General features: G+C 58.1%; 1 protein-coding gene across 5 annotated transcripts in view; it reads right to left on the bottom strand.

The window, feature by feature from the left end:
* The window catches only part of TNK2 (tyrosine kinase non receptor 2), a 26,185-nt gene extending 4,802 nt beyond the window's left edge, over nucleotides 1-21,383 (bottom strand). For 2 of the 5 annotated variants that reach the window (XM_007465881.1, XM_007465882.1), the window contains exons 1-10: nucleotides 15,194-15,368; nucleotides 13,648-13,718; nucleotides 11,524-11,745; nucleotides 10,237-10,389; nucleotides 9,455-9,732; nucleotides 7,862-7,988; nucleotides 7,311-7,457; nucleotides 7,134-7,228; nucleotides 1,992-2,186; nucleotides 522-613 (exon numbers count right to left, since the gene is read on the bottom strand). In XM_007465881.1, coding sequence (XP_007465943.1) covers nucleotides 522-613; nucleotides 1,992-2,186; nucleotides 7,134-7,228; nucleotides 7,311-7,457; nucleotides 7,862-7,988; nucleotides 9,455-9,732; nucleotides 10,237-10,389; nucleotides 11,524-11,745; nucleotides 13,648-13,718; nucleotides 15,194-15,356 — 1,543 coding nt within the window. In that variant the 5' untranslated portion in view covers nucleotides 15,357-15,368. Of the gene's footprint in view, nucleotides 1-521; nucleotides 614-1,991; nucleotides 2,187-7,133; nucleotides 7,229-7,310; nucleotides 7,458-7,861; nucleotides 7,989-9,454; nucleotides 9,733-10,236; nucleotides 10,390-11,523; nucleotides 11,746-13,647; nucleotides 13,719-15,193; nucleotides 15,375-21,169 lie in introns of those variants that run through there. The other 3 variants (XM_007465879.1, XM_007465880.1, XM_007465878.1) reach the window with 2 other exon arrangements.
* Nucleotides 21,384-22,000: the final 617 nt, after the last annotated feature.

Here is a 22,000-nt window from a genome sequence, read left to right as displayed (position 1 = left end):
GGGGGGGGGGGGGGGGGGGAGAGAGAGAGAGAGGAGAGAGAGAGAGAGAGAGAGAGAGAGAGAGATGTGAAAAGGGGCAAATGAATGTACAAACCCAGCAGCAATGGGAAGCAATGGGGCGGCAGGATGGGAAAACTATGTTCCGGAGCGACAGGCCCTGGATCCGGGAGATGGATGAGGCTCCTGGCCAAGATGGAGCCCGTGGGGTGGTTTTGGCAGGAGAGGAGAGCAGGATTAGGGGGAGTGAGGAGCGCCAGGACCTGAGCACGGCGGGAAGGAGGGAGGAGGGAAGCTGAGCGGGCAAGCCAGTGCGGGCCAGACTGAGGATGCCCACCTCGGCGGATACAGCTGCCTCTTGCCGTCCACCCCACGCCCAGCCGGAGCCAGGGACACAGCTGTCCCCACGCTGCCCTGACCCAACCGTCCCAGAGCAGGAACAGCCAGCTCGGGGTGGCCTGAGGAGACAGCATCCCTTCCTGGGCAGCTGATGAACTAGGGGACCAGGGCTTGGGGGCCCTTACTTTTCACCCTGCCCAGATGCTGGGTGGGTCTGGAGGTGCTCAGTTCCACGCTCAGCAGGTCAGGAGGGTCCATGGGGTTTCCCAGATACAGTCTGTGGGGAGAGACGCAGGTCAGAGATGGGTGAGGGTGTGGGGCGGCGGCAGTGAGGGCACCCTGGAGGAGGTGCTCGGCCTGTCCCCTGGGGTCAGGCAGAGGACAGAACCACGTCATCCAAGCCCCTTGCAGACGCAGGCCTGGAGCCCAGGACTTCTGACCCCGGTAGCTCCCTTCTGTAGATCTAGCAGGAACCAGGGGAGGGTACCGTGGAGAGGGGGCAGAGAAAGAACTCCTGACCATAGGCTGAAAAACCTAGGACTGTAGGAGCTCCAAGGACACCCCAAAAGGGCAGAGCTGGCCCTCTGTAACCCCAAGGTACCCCAACCCATGCCCGGCAGCCACCTGCTGGCACACTCTCTTCTCTCCTGCCAGGCCCTGAGGCATCTGGGCCACACTGCCCCAGCCAGGGTGGACATGAGGCATCCTTCTGCCCCACTGCCAGGAGGGAGGGTATGGGCTGGGCTACCGCCACGCTCCCAATTCACCTGCAACCCCTGTGCCAACTCTCAGCATCTGGGACGTAGTCACTGGGGCTGATTAAAGCCCAGAGGAATGGGGCTGGGCTGGCCATGGCACGCCAGGAACAGGGCAAAGGGTGCCGGGCTGCCTTCTGGAAGGTGTCTGCCTTCTCCGGCCCCAGCTCTCTCAGGCCCTCGCCTGGCTCCTGTGCGGCAAGAGACGGGCACCCTCCCAGGGCTCAGCGTTCTGGTGTGCGGGGCAGGGGGTGAAGGGCCTGCTGCGCCACGCCCCCCGGGGCAGAAGCCTGTCAGAAGTCAGAGGAGAGAGCGCTGCCCGGAAGCCCCATGCTGCCAGCACAGAGGCTCGGAGGCCCAGCAGGAGGAGCTCCAAGCGGCACCCTCGGGCGGGGCCCCCAGGAAGTGACTAATTCTCCTGTGTATCCTCCCCAGATGCCCCCCCCCCCACCACCATGACCTCGTCTTCTCACTTAAAGGAGGCTGAACCTCCCTCCCAGGTACAGAGTGAGCAGGCAGGTGGGCACTCTGAAGTTTCCCCATAGGGAGCTTTTTCTGCACCTTGCGCCCCTGGGCCTGAGCCAGCAGCTCCCATCTCCAGGACTCAGGTACTACCAGCAGGAGAAGGGAAACTGCCACCCAAGTGCTGGGGATCATGAGAAGCTTTCCTACTGAACTGCTTCCAAAGGCTGTTCCCAAGTCCATTCTCCTAAAGCCAGTTTGCCAGGGGGGCTTAAGGTGTGGACCCTGGAGGCCTTTTATCCTTTGAAGCTCCAACCCCAGTTCTGCCGACAAGGAAAAGCTGCTGAACAAGAGACCCTTGGCCCACGGCTGTAACTGGAACCTTGGAGGCCTGGAGAGCGTGCATGCCCAGAGAGGCGGGAGCCTGCCAGTACTCACTCATCGATCCTGTCAGGGAAGCCCCAGCAGTGCCGGGGGTCGCTGTCACCATGCCCTGTGTGGATGAAGCTGTTCTGCAGGGGCTGGCTGATGTCCTGGGCCGACAGGCCAGCCACAGAGGTCACCACATTGCGAGGGAAGGGCCCCACGCACAGCGTCCGTGTGTTCTGCCCGCGCCACCAGTAATTCTCAGCCCTGCGCAACAGAGGTGACGTGGTGAACACCAGGGCGTGGTGGGACAGTCCCAAGGACCGGGACCCTTTTCACACCAAGCTCTCTTTAGCCATGGTATCTGACCACCTTGGCAGAAGGGAGCACAAGGGCTAAGGGCCCAGGATCAGAGTAGCCTGCCACCAGCCCACCTCCTCCCAGCAGCCCCCCAGGACCTGCCACTCACCCAGTACAGGGCCTGGTATTTGCACGCAGCCTTACCCTAAGTGCCCTAGGTGGGTCAGACAGCTTTTCCTACAGTTTACAAATACGGAAACAGGTTCAAACAAGTGACATGACTTGCCTACAGTTACCAGAAAGAGTACAGCAGATCCAGGATTCAAACCCAGTTGTTAATCCGTGAAGCCAGCGCCCTTCTCACAATACCACCTCGCCTCCCTCCTCCCCTTGCAAGGCCTAAGCCCTAGTCCTCTCCTAGCCACCCGATCTCACTCTTCAACCCAGTTCCAGGAGTTCTGAGCTACAATGGCCCAAGGGAGAACCACGGCCTTAGGACTGGGCTTGGGGCCAAGCCCTCCTACCACAATCCCATCTCCTGGCAGTCAGCCCTCCAAGTTTTGGAAGCACCTGGGGCAACCCATGCTATCACATCACCAGCTTACACTTCTCCAGTGCCTTCCACCACCTCCTGCCAGGACCGTGGGACCCCCACTCTGGCCCCCATCCACCTCCTTGGGAGGAGGGCTCCACTCTTGTCTTCAACAAGGAGTCCAGAAGGGAACCCAGCCTCCCAGCGTGGCTGGACTACGGGACCACCAGCCCCTCGCTCTGACCTCAGACACAGAATCTGTTGGCACAGCCTAAGTCCAGGCCTGGGGTGGGGGTGGGAGCCGGGCCAGGTGGGCAAGAAAGAACAGAGCGCCCTCCTGGACGCTTCCAATGCCCCAAATCCAACAGGCCACGAGGCTCCTGCATCTGCTGGGATCACGCACACCTGAGGACAGGCACAGAATCTGGGCTAAGGCAGAGGTGGTGACAGCCTCATGCTGCTGCTGCAGCGGACGTGTGTGGCACCAAGCTGCATCCGCTCACTGTCAGCCCCCACCTGTACATGACCTGTCCACAGCAGGAGCATAAAGAAAGGTTTCCTCCAAGCTGCAGCCAGACCAGAGGGGTTGGGGGAGGTGGAGGCTGGAAGGAGGCAGTGAGGCCCGAACACCTGGACCCCCCTCCGCGAGGTGATGTGGCCACTGGGCCAGTGTGGCCCCCAAAGAGCCTTTCCCAGAGACCTAATGTCAAACCCCACAAACACAGCAATCTTTGGGGAGCCAAGAGGCGTGGAGGGGGAGGGACGAGAGCCCAGCCTCCTTGTCAGCAAGGCTGCTGACCAGCCACCAGACACAGCAACCCTGTGATTACCACCCAGCCCCCCTGGGTGGGAAGGGCAGGAAAGGAAGGAAGAAGAGAGGACAACACCCGGAAGGGACAAAGCCCATCCCAAAATAGCAGGGCCATTCCAAAGAGAGCAACGCCTTCCCTCCCCCCACCCCACCCCCAGGCCGCTGAGGCAGGGTGGGGAGCCCCTGGCCCCCAGACCCCGATGCTGCTCTCACCCAACACCCATGGGCCCCCTGGGTCCCACGTGCCCCTCCACGGAACAGGCTCAGACACCAAGCCCATGGCTGGACGCTGGACTCTGCTCTCCACACCTCTTCAGAGATGCTCGTTAACTGAGGCGGAGAAGCAATGCAGAGCGGAACAGACTCGCGTCCAAGGCCAGGTTTAGCCGTGACCACGCCCTCCCAGTGGGTCCTGAGCAAGACCAGATGGGCAGGAGGTCACTCCCTCTGCTCCCTTCCTTTTACTACCAGACCCTCACTCGGAAGCCTCCTCTGGACCCACTTCTGAGAGCAAGAGCAGAGCCAAGCCTACCCCTCTGTTACAGGTATGGCCAAGGCTAGAGCCAGGCCTAGAAGGAAGGGCTCCCTTTATCACTGCTGGGAGTCCTCACATCAAGTCTCAAAAAAGGAGGTGAGAGGTGAGGGGCAGGAGGCACGACAGCCCTTGCTACTGGGGGAGGGGAGTGGGGAGTGCAGAGTGTGTATAAGAAAGACCCCCTCGGGAATGACATCCCAAGCAGCTTCCCAAGCAGCTTCCTCCCAACGAGGGTCAATTATAACTCCCGAGATGGCCAACGTTACGTCACGCTGCCCACTGGTCCCCCTCCAAGGCTCAGTGGGGTGGAGATACCAGCAGCCCAGAGAGGACCAGACCAGCCCTTCCCACCCAGCCTGCTCTGGCCACACCTCCCTTCCCCTTCTAAGAACAGCCCAGAGTCTCCATGGCAACTGGAGGGCACAGTCCCCGCAGCAAAGACAGGCACCTCCAGCAGGCTGCCTGACAGGCAAGATGTGAAGCAGCACCTGGGAAACACCAGGGCCTGGGTTAAGAACCACCGAAGGCTGCCCCAGCTCTCTTGGGGACCAGCCTCTGGAAACCTCAGCCCATTATCCCAGTTCTGGCTTAGGTAGCCCAGAAATGGCTGACAAATGTGGCTTAAACATTCTGCTCAAAACACCACCCCACACACTTCTCTCCAGGTGTCCCCGGCAGCCCCTGGCCTTAAGGGACAACACACCCCCTTTGCTTCCCCCTCTCCCACCCACCACAGGAAGCAAAGGCTCCAGGGACCAGGCCAGGCCAAGAACCTACACATGGATTTCAAAATCTCTGTCCCCCTTCTCCGGTTTGTGAAAACAGAACATCAAAGTTCTGTCAGCCATCCCAGCCTCCAAAGAAGACCCCCTGGAAAAGAGTGGTCATCATCTGTCCCTCACAGTCTAGACAGAGCCTCGCAAGCTTGGCTCACAGGACATCTGGTGTCCTCTCTCTGCCCGCCGCCTGGTGCCCCGAGAAGCCCTGAGTCTAAAGAATCTGTCAGAGCCAGGGGCAAGGGTGCTCCAGACTCTGGCTAGGAGACAGCTTCTGCAAGAAGAAATCCCAGTCTAACAGAAGAGCACAGATACAAGACAGCTGAGAGCCAGGCTGCTAAAGGAAGATGGAGAAACAGACCCAGACCCACACGTACAAACCCAGACCCAAGGGACACCCACGAACAGAGCCCACCCACCCGGAGACACAGCCAGACAAACACACACACTTGGGGCACCAAGGAAACAAGGGGGCATTTAAAGCCCTGGTACCACCGACACACAGGCCCACTCCCAAAGCCTCACCGGCTGTCATGCCTCCTGCCCCTCACCTCCCACCTCCTGAGTAGCTCCAGGGACCTGCGGCAGGCACTGTGGTCCAAGTCGGCCGGTGGCCCTGGAGGAAGAACCCAGCAAGCCCACACTGGCAGGCAGTGGCGGTGGAGCCAGCAGCTGGGCCAACCCAAGCCTGTGACGAAAGGGCGGGGCAGGGCCCGCCCACGGTGGCCTCCCAGGAGGAGCGGCTCCCCTCTCCCCTCCTGTTCCCCGCCTCACTCCAGTGGTGACCCAGGTTGCCAGCTCCAGAGACAAACGCCCCAGAAACACACAAAGCCCCTGAGTCACCCCTACTGAGAGCAAGGGATGAGGGAAGTAAAGACCTGGGGACTACAGGGCACAAGAGGGCTCAGGTCCAGGGCCCTCTGGCTCCTGGAGGTGGGAATGGCTGTAGGCTCAGATTCTAGCTGAAGGTCCTGCCATGCACCTCCAGAAGGGCCCCCACCCTAATCTTCCTATTTCCAGAATGCTCCCCAGACTGCCACGCCTGCATTCCCTTCCCTGGCCCCTCAGCTCCAAACCACAGACTACGTATTCCTTCCTGTCCTCCAGGCTTCTCTCCTAGCAGCTTTCTAGCTTTCTGTCCACCACCACTAACTCCCCAACCATACCTCCCCACGCCCAACTTGCTAGGATGTCATTCTTAATTCACAGATACTGGGCCCGAACGTGAGGGGAGCCCCGGCCTGAGGAGGACATGCTGGGGCCACAGCGCGTGCAGGCCATGCTCCTCCACAGCCAGCCCGGGCTCCAGGGCCTATTCTGTCAGTCTGACTCAGACCCAGAAACACTCCCTCTCAACAACCCCCCATGAGGCACAAGGTTTATCCAAAGGTCCCAGACCCCCAAACCTGAAGTCCAGGTAGGAAGGGCTCCGTGGGAAGCTCCTGCCTGGCTCTGAGTCAGAGGGGCTGGCAGCGCGGGGGATTTCCTCTACCTCGCTCCTCTTCCGGGTCCTCCGTGCCCACCCCCTACCCCAAAGGCACCTCTAGCCCGCCCCACCGCAACCAGCTCCTCAGACATCCTGGGGATGAGATAACAGAGGGTGGCCTGAGCGGTAGCGGGGCCTCCACAGCAGGCAGGCTTGAACTTTGGGGGCTCCAGGCGGGAGACCTGACTCAGGAGAGGCTGCCTGCAGGCAGACACTTGTTGCCAGGTGTGAGGGGGATTGAGGGGGCGGGAATAGAGACCCTGTGAGGGCAGCCTGGGGACAAAATGGCCAGGTGGGAGGCCCAGCAGAGGATGGAAGAGAGCCCTGGGAGGGCAGAAGCTGCCAGGAAGAGGCAGGGCTGCCTGGGGCTACTGAAGGGCACCCAGGTGGGGGTCCAGAGTCCTTATCCTGGGAGGAGAGGGAAGAGGAGGGATGTCCAGGAGTCCCAGCTGGGCCCCGAGGCCAGGCTGCTCCACTTCCTACACCCCACCATAACGGTAGTGAGGCCCCAAACCCACAGAGCCAGCACTGGGGCCTGGTGGGAAAAGGGTGACAGAGGAGACGCTAGGCAGGGAAACCCCCCTGCGAGCCACCGCACCTGCATACTTAACCCCAAGCACTCAGGAGGACCCAGGCCTGCCCTCCCCTCTTGCTGCAGGAGCCCTGAGAGGGGCTGTTGCCCTGGGGACCTGAGAGGCAGAACGGCTCTGGGCCCCAGGCCCAACCAGTCTGCGCCCTTCATGGAGGTGCAGGCACAGCCCCTGCGCTCCCTACCTCCCCTCAATGACGGTGATGACATCGTTCATCTGGATGTCCAGCTTGTCTGGTTCCTCAAAGTCCTGAAGGGCCCGCATGTCAGTGGGCTGGGCCTGGGGGCAGAGACAGGTCACTGACCACCTCAGGCTGACACCTGGTCGATACCCCTGCCCCCGGGGGCAGATCTGCCCTCACCTCCAGCAGGAAGTCCCTCAGGGCCACAAAGGTGGGTCTGTCCTCTGGCTTGTGAGCCCAGCACTGAACCATGACATTGTAGATGTCCTGGGGGCAGTCCTCGGGCCGGGGCAGACGCTCCCCCTCCTTGTCAATCTTATGCAGGATCTGGTGGTGGGGAGGTGCAGTTTGAGGACAAGCAGAGCACCCGGCTCTTCACCGCTCATCTTCCCCCCAGTCCACGGAACAGCTGGAACTGCTGGCCGCCGTGCCTGTACCCCAAAGAAGAGCTCTGCCTGCACCCTGGGCCTCTGACCCTTAGCCCTAGGTCTGGGGCCTCCGAACAGGGGGCCGTGGCAAAGGAGGACTGAGAAAAAGCCCAGGCCGGCCTGTTCCTGACCACTGGGGGCCGTGCTCTTTGCTCAGCTTACCTGAGGGGGTCAGGCAGACACAGGGCAAGGGAGACAGGGATTCCAACAGGTAGGAGCAAGTTCCAACAGGGCCAGGTTGGGAGACAAGGATCAAATCAACCCCCAGCCACGCTGTGGGGAGCATAGCCCCAGCCCCCTCACCTGACTGCCATTGAGGCCAATCCAGGGCTCCTGGCCATAGGTGAACATCTCCCACAGCGTGACCCCAAACATCCAGGTGTCGCTGGCATGGGAGAAGGTGCGAGTCTTCAGGCTCTCAGGGGCACACCTGGCAGAGGCAGGGGTCAAGCAGAAGGCCTCTCAGAGCACCCCCACCCCCTGCATCAGCGCCAGTGGACCCCAAATGCTCATGCACAAGTGTGCCGTTGCCCCGCGTTCCCAGGTTCACTGTAGGTACTGGGGGTGCAGCGTGAAGCTAAGGACTTCTTAACTACGGGGTGCACAGACTTGGACAAACTTGTCTCTGCTCAGGTCTTTTTTCCACACGCGGCCTGGGGTGGGGAGAGGAGGATGCTCCCATGTCAGGGAAAGGAAGGTCAGCAGCTCCAGAAGGGGCAAAACGTGGGGTGGGATAAGATCTCAGGCTGTTTTCTAATTGTGGTGGGAGGATGACAATTTCCAGATTTGGGGCAGGATCCTAGGATTTAGGTCATTTCGGCAGGAAGGTGTGGGTGGGAAATCTGGATAGGGCCTGGGGAAGAACCAAAATGGGTGGGAACAGTCACAGTGGCTTTCCTCAACCCACACACTCTCTGGAGCTCCCTCTTGGGTAAGGAAGAAAAATGGCACTGCAGGGAAGCTAACAAAGGGTATTCATTCCACGGTGGACTGAGGCACAGGGAGTGGGGAAGAAGCCGCCCTCGATGGAGAATCAGAGATATCTCATGGGACTGGAGAGCTGGCCCTGCCACTCAAAGGGGGTGGGGCGCAGGGAAAGTCACCCAAGAGCTCTAAGCCCCACGTTCCTCATCTGTGAAACGGGAATAACAATAATCTGCTCACTTCACAGGACTGTTTTAAAAGGGCTGCATAAAAAAAGGTGACCTTATAATTTACCATTCAAACCAGGACGCTTGAGTATGAAAGGAGGTGCTATTAATTAATTACTCCAGGACATCAGGCATAATCCAGGATGATGTGTGATCATCCTAGATATAAAGTCAGTAATTAATTAGGGGTGACTGTACATCCTGGATTAGAAGGGTTTTCTGGCAACCAGAACTGGACCGACTCCTCCCGCCCCAAAGCAAGGAGACGACACTCCTCCAGGAGCCTCTGACAGCAGAGGATCATGATGGTCTCAGCACATGATAAGCTCACACAGGGGCCAGGGCAGGGCCAGGTACCACCCCAGTGTGCAGGTGAACATCCCTTATCAGTCTACAAGGCCCTGCCTGCCCCCAGCTCTACCTGGGACACGCTTACCAGCCAGTCTCTGCCTGGCTAACTTCTCCTGGTATTTCAGGAGCTTAAAACTGGGTCTTCCAGGAAGCCTTAATGTGTCCCACAGCACTTATCCCTGTGCACCCTAGCACCTGGCACGTGGGCCCCTGAGAATTCCTGGATGGATAAGTGAATGGATGGGCACACAACAAGGGCACCCCGGGCCCAGAAGAGACAAGGGCTGGTGGGTGTATGGAAGGCCCTGGAAGCTCTGAGGCCTGGGTGTGTAGGGACCAGGTGTGTGTGGGAGGGGGGTCCAGGCCCCGCGAGCCGGCAGCGCCTGCCCCTCACCAGGCAAAGGGCACCTTGCGGTGCTCCTGCATGACGTAGTGGTCGTCATTCTGGGGTAGTGCTCGCATCAGCCCGAAGTCCCCGATCTTGACCAGGTCACGGGTGGCCAACAGCAGATTGCGGGCGGCCAGGTCACGGTGAATAAAGCGCTTGGACTCCAGGTAGCCCATGCCCTCAGCCACCTGCACAGCGTAGCGGCTCAGGGTACCCAGGAGGAAGTGGCCCTGGTGCTTGCGCAGCCGGTCCAACAACGATCCCAGAGGTGCCAGCTCTGTCACCTGAGGCCACGGAGGAGGAAGGAGGAATAAGCATGGCTGAACCCTGCCCCTCCCTCAGCTCCTCCCCTCAAGGCCTGCCAGAGCCGTGCTCCATGCTCCTCCCTGGCCTGTCCTCCAGGGACCTCTAGGAATCCTACAGCTTCCCACGCCTCTCCCCTCTAGGGAACACGGGAAACCGAGGCCCAGAAGAGCAACCCAAAGAGGCTCAGGTTAGCAAAATGCCAAAAACTAAACTCTGGGACCGGCCCCTCCTGTGGGTGCAACCCTCTGCCGGTGAACACGAGCCAAAGCCAGAGAGACGGAAGTGAGCTCCAGTGGACACCGGTGTCGGTCAGTACCGGGGTAGGCCTGTGAGCCCCCTTGCCACATCAGGTGGGGGACCAAAGCAGGATCTGGAGGACCTCTGACCTTCGTCAGGATGAAGGGAGTAACCACAGCACAGGCAGGAGGTGAGGGGCACAGGACCCTCCCTGCCGCCATCCCCCTTCTGCCCACAGTACTCACCATCTTCATGGGCGGCGTGAGCACCACACCGTAGAGGCGAATGAGGTTTCGGTGGTCAAGCGAGTGCATGGCATTGACCTCCCGGATGAAGTCATCCATGGCCTCTGGTTGGCTCAGCACATCAGGCTTCAGGCACTTCACAGCCACACTCACCTGGCCAGAGTGGAGACTGCAGAGAGTCAGGACAGGCCCCAGCCTCCACACTCCGGGCCAGCCTGCTCCCCGCTCCAGCCTCAGACCTGCTCATTGGGTGGGTGAGCGTGCCCCAGGTGCCTGTGGCCTGGCAGGGGGAGGGCAGCTGACCCCAACAGCCATGAGCCGGGCCTCCCCTTCCTGCGGCAGTGCCCAGGTTAAGTGTCAACCGTAAGGTAAGAGATGACCGGTACAATGACGGAATATTAAAATGTTATGATAAAAAATGTTTTTGGTGTAGAAGGAAAATGCTTTAAATATAATGCCATAAAACTAAACTGTGGTGACAGAAATCAGAAGAGTGGCTTCCCTTGAAGGGAGGTGATACTCAGTGGAAGAGGCACGAGGGAGCCTTCTCGGGTGACAGAGGTGTTCTACACCAGTGGTCCCCAACCTTTTTGGCCCCAGGGACGGGTTCATGGAAGACGGTTTTTCCACAGACTGGGATGGGGGGGGTGCTGGATATGAGGGTTCAGGCGCTAATGCAAGCGATGGGGAATGGCAGATGAAGCTTGCTCACTTGCCTGCCACTCACCTCCTGCTGTGCGGCCCGGTTCCTAACAGGCCGCGGACCGGTCCCGGTCCACAGCCCGGGGGTTGGGGACCCCTGTTGTACATCACAATCTGGGCAGTGGTCATACGGGCCCATGCATATGTGAAAAGTCACTGAGCCGTACACTCAAGAACTGTATGCTTTACTGCACACATGCTATCTTTCCTTCCGGGGAAAATTTTTTAAATACAACACTAAGATGAAAGGGCGTTAAAAAGTTGTATCTAAAATTTGTATCTTAAAGAAATTCAACAAAATATCTGAAGGGGAAAAAAGGTGTAAATGCTAACTCTGCTTCCTCTGAGTGGTGGGATTACAGGCTTTTTTTTTTTTTTTCTTATTTTTAAGTCTCCAAACTTTTACGATAATTAGTTTTATAACTGAAAAAAGGAACATGTGTCTAAGTTAACCCTGAGCACGGACTCCAGGGTGAGCCACTTTGGACCTGTCCCCAGCCCCCTTCACATCCCAGCAGAGGGGACAGATCCGCCTTAGAGGGCAGAGCAGGGCCTGCCACGCCCCACAGGACCCAGAGAGCTCACCGTCTTCCCCGAGGGGGCGTCCCACTCGCCCCTGCGCACCACGCCAAAGGAGCCATCTCCCAGCTTCTCAAAGAGATGCAGGTCCTTCTCCCCAATGAGGCAGGTGAGGCTCTGCAGGGACCCCTCTGCTGCTGGGCCTCCGGGGGTGGGTGAGGTCTTCCGGAAGGTGCTCTGAGAGTGATGAGGGGGGAACTCAGCCTCCAGCCGCTTTCCACTGAACACCTGTTTGAAGGCAGCCAGGGGCCAGATGGAACCCTGAGGCCCCAGAGCCAGTCATTCAGTCCTGCCCCACTGGGTCCTTGGCGAGGCTGCCAGACAAGTTGTGGTTTTGCCAAACTTCTGGGGGGCGGCCTGGCTGGAGGCCCACGCCCCCTCCTGACCACACCTCCAAACGGGAACCCACAGCCTCGGTGTGGCCTCGGGCTACGTGCCAGAAACGGGCTGCCAGGCATGTAGCCTGTGGCGGCTGCAGTCCCACACCCAGCTGTGGGGTCAGGGATAGCCCAAAGCCCGGCACCACCTCTGCCCCCCTTCCTGCTCTGTACCCCTACCCAGCACAGACTCCAGCCCCTCACCCGAGCAGATGGGCAGGAGCCCTAGGGGCCCTCACAAACACCTCCTGTCCATTTTTAGCCCTGGCCCTGTCTCTGGGTTGCCCATTTGGCGCTGTCTGTCTCCACCCTCCCCAGGGAGTCGGCTGCTCTTCATCCTGCCCAGGGAGAGGATAATTTGAGCCTGAGGTTGGACCGTGTGTATGGGGGTGCAGATGAAGCAAGGCCTTGCTGGGGAAGGGCCTGGGAAGACAGCTGGGCTTCTGGAGGGAGGCCTAGAGCTGAGGGCTCAGAAAGAAGGAAGGTTGGAGAGGACTCTGCAGCCTGGGCTGGAGAGGGAAGGGGCCAAAGGTCAGGGGACAGGAGGGAAGCCCTGAGGGTCAGAGCGGCCCTGTCAGTTTGACTTGGCCACCCTACCAGGGCATGCAAAGCCTCGGCTTCAGGCGGCACCCTCTGCCCAGTTGGTCCCTGCCCCCAAGGTCGACAAAGCCTTGTCTGTATGGGGTGAAGGGGGTCTCCAGTCTGAGGGCCTCTTCTGGCTGCTACTCTGTCCTTCCTCCCAGCAACTGGCATCCCTTCCATTTGCAAGCAGTGTTCAGCTGACAAGGTCCTTCACAGCCTTTTTCTCAAGGGACCCTCCCCAAGGCCCCGTGAGGTGAGCTGGGCAAGTGTGGCTGGCACTGTCTTACTGGCCACATGCCTCAAGTCTGGAGCGGTCAACCGACTGGCCCGGGGACCTCCTGTGAGTCGGTGGTAGATCCAAGACCCCCTGAATCCTGCACACCGCGTGGCTCTTCCCTCCTGCCTTCGCCCGCCCCAACACACCCATCCTCCCCTAAAACCTGGGCAAGGGACCAGGACAGTGTCCCCAGAAAAGGCCACAGGATCCCAAGAGACAGCCCCTTGCCAGATCATAGCCAGGAAATCTCTGTGGCCCAATCCCAGATCCAGCTGTTCTGCACTGCCCGCCCCTCTCCCCAGCCCTGAGGCCAGAAGTGGGGGGAAGGCCCCGGCTGGTTCACTTCCTCTCACATTGTCTTCCAGACAATGGGCAAAGTTCCCCTGAGTCAGACCTGGGACTCACCACTCCAGAGACCCAAATTAGGGCAACGGGGGGGTGGGGGCGGGCCCTGGGGAAGGAAGCTGTCAGTGGGGCCCGGTGACCAGAGAAACCCTCCACAGACTAGGGAGGTGCGGAAGGAGGGAAGCAAAGACGTCCTGGGTCCAGACGGTCCCACCGCCCCACACTGGACACTGGCCCCAACACTTAGGCAAAGCGAGGGCTCAAGTTACAGCGCACTTGTCAACAAGCGCCTGTTCCATGCTGGGCACCACTGCCTGGCGGGAGGGGACGTGAAGCCAAGGCTGCACACAGGCCACTCAGTGCCGTCTCCAGCGGAGACAGACGCTTAGCCAGGCAGCTCTACGAGCACCCTGCTCGATAAGACCCCGGAGGTGGGAGGTCTGTACAAAGTGCGAGATTATACTGCGGGGAGTGGGGGAAGGCACTCGGGATGACACCAGAGGAGGCCCCAGTGAGCTACCCCTCCCACGTCCCTCCCTGTTCACCCACCTTGCTCATCCAGGACTTGCGTTTGCACACGGCCTTCCTCCTCTTCACAGCCTCCCACAGCCGCCGCTGGCCTGCGGGGAGGAAGGGGAACCCGTGCTGTTAAGGCGCTCACACCCCTAAGAGGCTGCTGCCCATCGCAGGCTTCCTCGGTCACCCTGGGGGGAGTCCACTACTAGGCACTGCCCAGCATGATGACACCAAGGAAACAAGCCATCCCCACCAACCAGGGGCTGCCATTAACCAGATGATCACTGCATTCCACTTCTAGGCAATTCTTCTCGAACCGGATTGAGGTATTTAACCACCAAAACTGAACAGTAGTGCTCTTATGCCAACTCTCAAGAAAAAATAAATCAATCAAGGTAATGGACAGAATTTCCCCAATTTTGAGTTTTTCTCCCATAAAATTTTATTATGTTACTGGCATCAGATATCAACTCTCTAGGCTAAAAGCAGTGTACGTCAGTGTCTAAATTAGCACATCATTACTTATTTAGCTATTTCAGGCTGAATGCACTCGAAAGTTTCTAATGTTCCACAAGGAAACACCGTGACTTCTAGAAGCTATAGTCACTACTTTCAGGATAAACACATAGAAAAAAAAAAAAAAGAATTCAACTTATAGAACAGATCTTTGTAGGAGAGACAGAGGAAGGGAGAGATGGGGAGAAAAGCAGCAAACCATCATCTGAAGGATTTCATCTTCCCTTCTCCACAGACCTCTGGACACTAACCCCCCTGGTGTTCAGAACAGACTCAATCCTACATTTATAAAAGAGGAGAAGATGGAAGAAATACACCCTAGAAACGTCTGCACAAACAAAACAGAGTGTGTAGTTAATCCTGAGTAGCCAGAAATTTAAGTAAGATTCCTCAAACTCCAATTCACCTTCACAACTGCAAACTGTTCTCATGCACGCACTGTGTGCAGCATCTACTGATGCCCCTCTGCCCCACCGCGGGGGCTCTTGGACAGGCAGTGAGAGTTCTCAGCTCTGCCACCCCACGACTTTCAGGATAAACACAAAGAAAAAAAAAAAAAAAGAATTCAACTTATAGAACAGATCTTTGTAGGAGAGACAGAGGAAGGGAGAGATGGGGAGAAAAGCAGCAAACCATCATCTGAAGGATTTCATCTTCCCTTCTCCACAGACCTCTGGACACTAACCCCCCTGGTGTTCAGAACAGACTCAATCCTACATTTATAAAAGAGGAGAAGATGGAAGAAATACACCCTAGAAACGTCTGCACAAACAAAACAGAGTGTGTAGTTAATCCTGAGTAGCCAGAAATTTAAGTAAGATTCCTCAAACTCCAATTCACCTTCACAACTGCAAACTGTTCTCATGCACGCACTGTGTGCAGCATCTACTGATGCCCCTCTGCCCCACCGCGGGGGCTCTTGGACAGGCAGTGAGAGTTCTCAGCTCTGCCACCCCACGGAATAAAGGGGGGGAGGGCTCTTCCATGCGGTTGCTGATCCTGAGAACAGAGGAGGTAAATGGTCAGTGGGGCGACGACAGGCAAGGCCAATGCCCCCACCTACCAGGCCGGCCCATGCCAATCTTCTCCAGGTCCTCATTCTTGACATACTCAAAGTGGGACAGGCGGGTAACGTTGAGGTCGTCGCGGAGCCGCAGGAAATATTGCTGCAGCTGCACCTCGGACAGCAGCTCCAGCAGCCAGCCTGTGCCCTCCTCCGGCTGCATGCTGCTGCTCCCCAGCCTCTGCGGGGAGAGAAGAATGGCTCAGGGACCACAGGATGCAGGGGGGTAACAGGCGACCCTGCCTCTGCCTTGGGCTCACCCACATCCTACTATGTGCTGTGGGGAAGGACTCACACCACCTTCTTGCTCCCCAAAACAGCTGTACAGAAGAGCCTGTAGCCACCTGTCCTCCTCCTATGGCAACAAGGGTGGAATCAGGGCAGTTGGGACACAGCCCAGGCCCTGGAGTTAGGGTCTTACTCCCCAAATCTGCCATCCATGGCCGAGTGACCTGAGATCAAACTCTGTTCTCTGGTTCCCCACTGGCTCTTAAAGGCTCCTGTTGTCACAAGGCCTTTGAGAATGTGATGAAAACTATCGAGTGTGTCTCCAGAAAAATATATGCATCCTTATTCATAATGTTTTAATTACAAAACTTTTCAGGGTGCAGTGTCCCTTGAGACCCATCCATGAGCTCCCCAGACCTGATGGACCCCACAGGGACTAGATGAGCTCTAGCTACTTTCCTCTCAATGCCTGACATCGCATGAGCCTCCCCCCAGGTCCAAAGACCCCTCCACAGGCCACCACACAAACACCTCCAGGACCACAGGAGGGTCAGAGGGAAGCAGGGGCAGAGGCTGGGGAGGGCTTTCAAACTGCTGTCAACGGCTGTCACAACAGACTCTGGCCCAGTGTGGTCAAAGCTTTCAACTTTTTCAAGAAATACCAGAAATCTGAATCGACGTGTAAAATCTCGCTAGTAAAATTTTTTTTGAAAAGGTACTATACGCACATGTAAGATATTCAAAAGGCACATGAGAGCCGTAAAGTCTCATCCCTCTCTTGCCGCACAGCCACCTCAGCCCCATCCCCAAAGTCGGCTGCCATTCATGACTTTTACGCGTTCTTCCAGACTTGTTTTTTCCCCACACAAATACTCACCCATTACCCACACCATTCTGTTCCTTGTTTACACTTGACATTAGATATTTCTCCTGACTTTTGAACTATGTCAACTAATTCAAGTTTGAAATACACACACGCAAGCACATGTGTATGCTGTGCTGGTCAAACAAAACTACATGCAGGCCTCAATCAGCCAAGGGGCCACCAGCCCTGTTACACCCTCTGGGGCCCAGAGAAAGAAGCCAGTGGCACCCTCAAAACTAGGCAGCCCGACACTAAACCCATCCTTGTCCGAGTAAGACCCATCAGAGCTGAGGGCTTGGCCAGCCCCTGACCCGTGTTCAATCCCCACTGGAGAAGACAGGGATGAGGGAAAAGGCCAGCTGCCCCAAGACCCCCTCCTCCCGACTTGGAGGTGGCCTTGTCCTCCAGTGCTCATCACAGGTCGCACTAAGAGAGCAGGTGATCACAGCCTGGGACCAGCGTGAGCCTCCTGCTCTCACAGTTCCCAGCGGTGCTGCCAACCCAGTGCCAGGAGCTCAGACTCTCCCAGGCAGCTTAGGGCAGTACAAAGAGCCACCACTGGGAAAGAGAAGCCCTCAGTTCAAACCCTGGCTCCTCTACCAAAGTGGCTGGGCCAGAAGGGGGTTTCCAAACTTTAAGCCCTAACCCTTCACTCAGATGGTTCTCATGAGGGCCATACAGCCCCCTAGGGGGCATTTTTGGCTGTCACAGTGTTGGGGGACCATTAGTGGCACTGAGTGGGTGGCCGGGGGACTCACACACTGTCCCAAATCCCATACAACTTAATTCATGCAGGCGAGAAATTTGTTTATAATCATCTGATTATAAATCAAATCCCATTTTACATATGAACAAGAAAGTATTTTTACAGTGTTAATACAGACTGAATTTTCCTGGAATGGAGCTACTGTGTAAACTGAGGGAAAACTGGCCTTTTGCTTTGTTTGGAACTTAGCAGAAGTTGTCCACCATTCAGAAAAATATCACTGAAGGCAGCCCACGCTACTATTTCAAAACTCTCCTCTCAGTCAGCACTTGTGTAGATGCTGCCGCACTGGTTCTAGCTGAGGTCTTAGCATCTGACTGCTTGGTAATGTCAGATTGTACTGACATATTAGAATACACGAAATGCTACGACCGATTTTCTTTTGGTTCTCCTTTGTATTACAGGAGGCATTAAGTTGACTGACCACACACACACAGAGTAAACAGGTTGTATTTCTCTTAATTTTAGTTAAGAAAAATAAAAATTCTAACACTTCAACTACAGTTAACTACATGCCGGGCACAGTTCTGAGCACTTAGCTGTATTAACTCACTTATCCACAGCAAAGCCATCTGTTACAAACAAGGGGGTGTGGACTTAAGAGGGCAGGGCACCACTGCTTTCCAGAAGAAAGCCCCAAAGGTGCCCTGTGAAAATCACCAACCTAGGCAGCGTCTCTCTGTGGCGTGACCAGGAGAGGCCAGCCAGCACTTCCGCCATCACTATTCCATCCCTGGAGCAAAATGATCCCACCCCCTACACGGCTCAGCCCAAGAAGAGGCTGGCCACCAGGGCAAGTGGTCTGAAGATCCCCACTGCTTCCTCCCCAGTCCTGGAATCCCAGGGCTCCAGGCCACTCATTCCTACCCTCCTGGGGGTAGGAGGCAGCCACTCCTGAGAACAGCTCCAAGCCCTGCCCTGTGTGGTCCGGGCTGGGAGAGACCCAGAGGCCCCTCCCCTGAAGAAGCTGCTTAGAAAGCACAGTCTGCCCTGTTCCTTTACCCCTGAAACACCAGCTAACAAATCTCCCTGCTCGGCTGGGTCCTCCTCTCCCTGCTCCCCAACCCCAGGAACAGGGCTGCTCTGCGTGGGGCGGAGGGCTGTGTGTGTGGGGCGGAAGACTAGAGAGAACACTGGGATCTGGGCGAGAAGAAAGCAGCCAGGGTCCTTGTCCGGTCTCCGCCACCCCGCCCACGGTGACCCTGGACATGTCCCCTCCCTCCCCTCCCTCCCTCTCTAGCCCGTGTCTCTGTTGGTGAAGCACAGAGCACTGCTGCGGCTGCCCCCAGCACAGCCCCGTCCACACACCTGTGTCTGACACGTGTGGCTCTCATGGCCGGCACGCACACTTCCCACACACGCTCTCCTGACACACTCGCCACCAAGAATGCAGCCGCTGGAGCAGGGAGGCCCTGAACCCCTGTCAAGCAGCCCGGTCCTGCTCTCTGGCCCTCAGCGCAGGGCTGCCTCTCAGTCTGTCCAGCTCCGACCCACAACCCCCCACTCACTGTGTAGAGTCTCCGCCGGAGTCTGGCCAGAAGAGGGAAGGAGAGCTCTAGGCCAGGGAACCGACGAGCTGCTGGCATCTCCACGGAGCTGGACCCCCTGACCAGGTCACCGGGGCTCTGGCCTGAGGGAGGTGGGGTGGGCAGTGGTCTCAGCTCCTGAATTTCAGGTTCTGCCCAGAAGGGAAGTTGGCCAGAGGTCTGCCCCAGAGGCCCCCCAAATCCCACACCAGGGGTGGGAAATGGAGAATAGGGTGGTCCCCTTTTCTTTGCTCTACAGCTGTTTCCACAGCTGGCTACCCTGGCAGGAGTTAGTTCTTCTCTCAGCTGACTGCAGCCTGGGTCCTCGGTCCTGTTTCTCTGTCTTCTCTCCAGCGCAGTGGTCACGGCTCCAGCCCTACTCCCTGGCTCCCCCGCCAGCCCGCCTCCCTCCCCCCTCCCTCCGCAGCTGAGCAGCTCTGACACTGGCTGAAAAAGGACCTTTCTGAATCACTGCCAAGAGGGTGGCGGGAATGGGGGGACTCTTCCTCCCAGCCACCCGCGCTGCCCCCACCTCCTCCCCGCACACAAGGCCCCTGTCTCTGGCTTCCACCCCAGCCCCCAGAGCTGAAGACAACCCCTGGGATTTTAGGGTGGGGGCTAGGTCAATCAGGCAGCAATATACAAAGAGGCCCCCGTAGCGCTTGTCTGGGGCTGTGAGGGCTTAGTGCACAGCCTGAGTTGGGGGTCTGAACACCAGAGAGTCGTTCCTGGACCTTGCAGGCAGACCCTTGGGAGACCCTCCCCCATCTCCCAGTCCCAGCCTTGGCTGGGCGTCTCCTGGCTCAGGCCCTAATGTGGCCCTGTTACCCTGGTGCCCGACGGAAATAGGAGTCCGGCAGCCTGCCAGAGCGGGGCAGTCCAGCCAAGAGCCAGGGTGGGGGGAAGAATCTCCCAGTCCAGCTGGCCAAGATCCAAAGCCCCCTCAAAACACACAAATATGCTCCTAAACCCTGCGATGCCCCCAGCCAAAGCTAGAGGATTCCGGGCTATAGGATGTCTACTGAATAGCACCTACACACACAGACAACAGCCCCAGCTAGAGGGAACTGCAGTCACCCCATGAAGCCCCCGTGGAACCTACACATTCCTAGAGCTGACAAGTGATCCCTCTGGCCCTCCTCAAGGGCGCCAGCTGCTCTTACACCCCCCCTCGCTACAGCCCCCAGACACACCTGACAGCTGCAGGAAGTCCTCTCAGGCTCCCTCAGCACCCCCCTCCCAGCCATGCCCAGGGAGCCCCTGTTTCTTGCACACTGCTCTCTTGTCCCTATCCAGCTGGCCACCAGCTCTGGGAGTCCCAGCTGGCTGGTGGAGTAGGCAGCTGGGGTTGAGTTTTGGGGAGTCAGCATCCCAGGCTCTTTCCAGGGCCTCTCTCTCAGTGCTTGACCTCCCTGGTGGGGAGGTGCCTGCAAGGACAGCCGTTTCCAGATCTGACTCAGGGAGGGGGGAAATGGGAAACCCCCAGCAATCAGTCCTCTTTCCCATCCCCCTGTCATGTCATCCACCACCACCCAAAGCTTGTGAGGCCAGCCAGGTGCAGCCTCCCTTCGGTGCCAGTGAATCACCAGTCTGAGAATGGAATCAGAGCTAATGGACAACATGAGGTCGGGTCAAGGTCACACTGGAGCTGACCTTCCCGCAAACGCTGGCTCACAATGCCCACAGCACAGAGAAGCCTATTGCTTATTTCCCACAAAGCACCATTCTGAAGGAGATCCAGGGACCTGACTTCAAGGGACAATTTAAACAGGATTATTCCCTCTACCGCAAGTTGGGTGACTGCTGGATTGGAATGGCCAGACTGAAAATTATAGCCACCCCTGAAAGATGTGCCCCAAATCCACCAGAACCCCATGCCTGCCTGTTCCCTTGCACATCAGGTAAGAACAAGCCTCAGTAGCTTGCTCAGCAATCCAGCTGTGGGAGGCTGTGGAGAAAAGCAAAACATGGTCAGGGGTCAGAGGTCAGGCCAGCTCCTGGACCTCTTCTCCCAGCCCCGGAAAACAGCCACCTTTCTGCACCGCCACCCCCACCCCGCTTCGTCCTGTCAGTGACTGCCCTCTACTGGTCAAGAGAGAAAGTGCTTGATCTCCAAGGGGAAGGGAAGCCGACCCATAAATACCATGATCATGTTTTCCAAAGCAAACAGGGACATTTGGCTTAATACGCAGATTCATAAAGCCAGTAAGAGGGAATGTCCAGGGCACAGGGACTCAGTGTCCATAAAGGACTAAACCCACATCCTGGCAGTGCTTTCGGGGCTCCCCTGCAGCGATGAAGCAAGCCCAAAGGGCAGCTTAATTGAGTCCCAAGGACTCAGAGATACTGAAGCAGATGTCAGCAATAGGAAGCAGATGTCAGTAATAGGAATTCACCACCACTGACTCGCCCCGCCCCACCCCACACACAAACACATCACCCTTCTTTACCCAGCATCCCAGCCCCGAGGATCTGTCCTGGGGCCAGGATCACTGATACCCCTCACTCCTGAAAGGCTCCCCTCAGCTCACCAGCAGACGATGCGGTCTAGGGCCCGGCTACCTGGCTATCCCCCAGGTTTCCCCGATTACCTGCTGTCCCTCCTTGGCCCCAGTTAGGCGCAGATATGCAAATCTCTCACCCTTGGAACCCAAACTCCGGGCTTTAGGGCCCGGGAGGGGAGCAGAGCCCTCCCGCAGTTCCCGCCCCTCCAGCGCACCGGCAGCGTCACTGCCCTGCGTCCTGAGGGGCCGGGCCTCGAGCATCCTCAAGAAGGAGGGCAGGGGCCGCTAAAGCACCTCAGCCAAGGGAAGGCCCAGTCCTCGGGCCCGCACGCACCCCACAGCCCCATATCTGCCACCTGCAGCCAGAGCGAGGGAGCAGAGCCTGGTGGTAGCGGTCTCTCCCACTGGGCCTGCGGCTGCCCCTCCCCCAATCCCGTGCACAGGCTCCATTCCAAGGAGCCGCCTCTCCGCAGCGCAGGCTGCCCCCCAGAGAGCCAGGTGCGGGACTGCACCTTCACTGACCACGGAGCCACAGCTCCCCTCGGCCCCTGGCCGCCTCCAGGACCCCAGAGATCCACAGCCACCTATCAGGTCCTGGGGACTCAAGGGCCCCCATACTCCATGACAAGGGGGGGGGTCCGTCCAAGAAGCTCACAGAAGAGAAGCCCCCATCCTAACTCGACCTGAGACCCCTCCCTCTAGACCCCTCTCCTTCCACCAGCCCAGCTTCCACGGGGCTCCAAGCATGCGCCCACCTGCCAGGCTCCCTGGTGCGCTGCCATTCCGCACTCCCCTCAGTCCCGGGGAACCTGCCCAGCCCACTCCTCTCCGCAGTGGAAGCCACGCCCCCCGCATCTGCGCTGGGAGGGAGACCTCAGCCCTCCGCAGCCCACGCCTCTTCTCACCAGCCTGGACTTC

Source organism: Lipotes vexillifer, unplaced genomic scaffold (genome assembly GCF_000442215.2).
Source record: "Lipotes vexillifer unplaced genomic scaffold, Lipotes_vexillifer_v1.1 scaffold853, whole genome shotgun sequence".
Lineage (NCBI taxonomy): Eukaryota > Metazoa > Chordata > Mammalia > Artiodactyla > Lipotidae > Lipotes > Lipotes vexillifer.
This window is presented reverse-complemented; position numbering and strand designations above follow the sequence as displayed.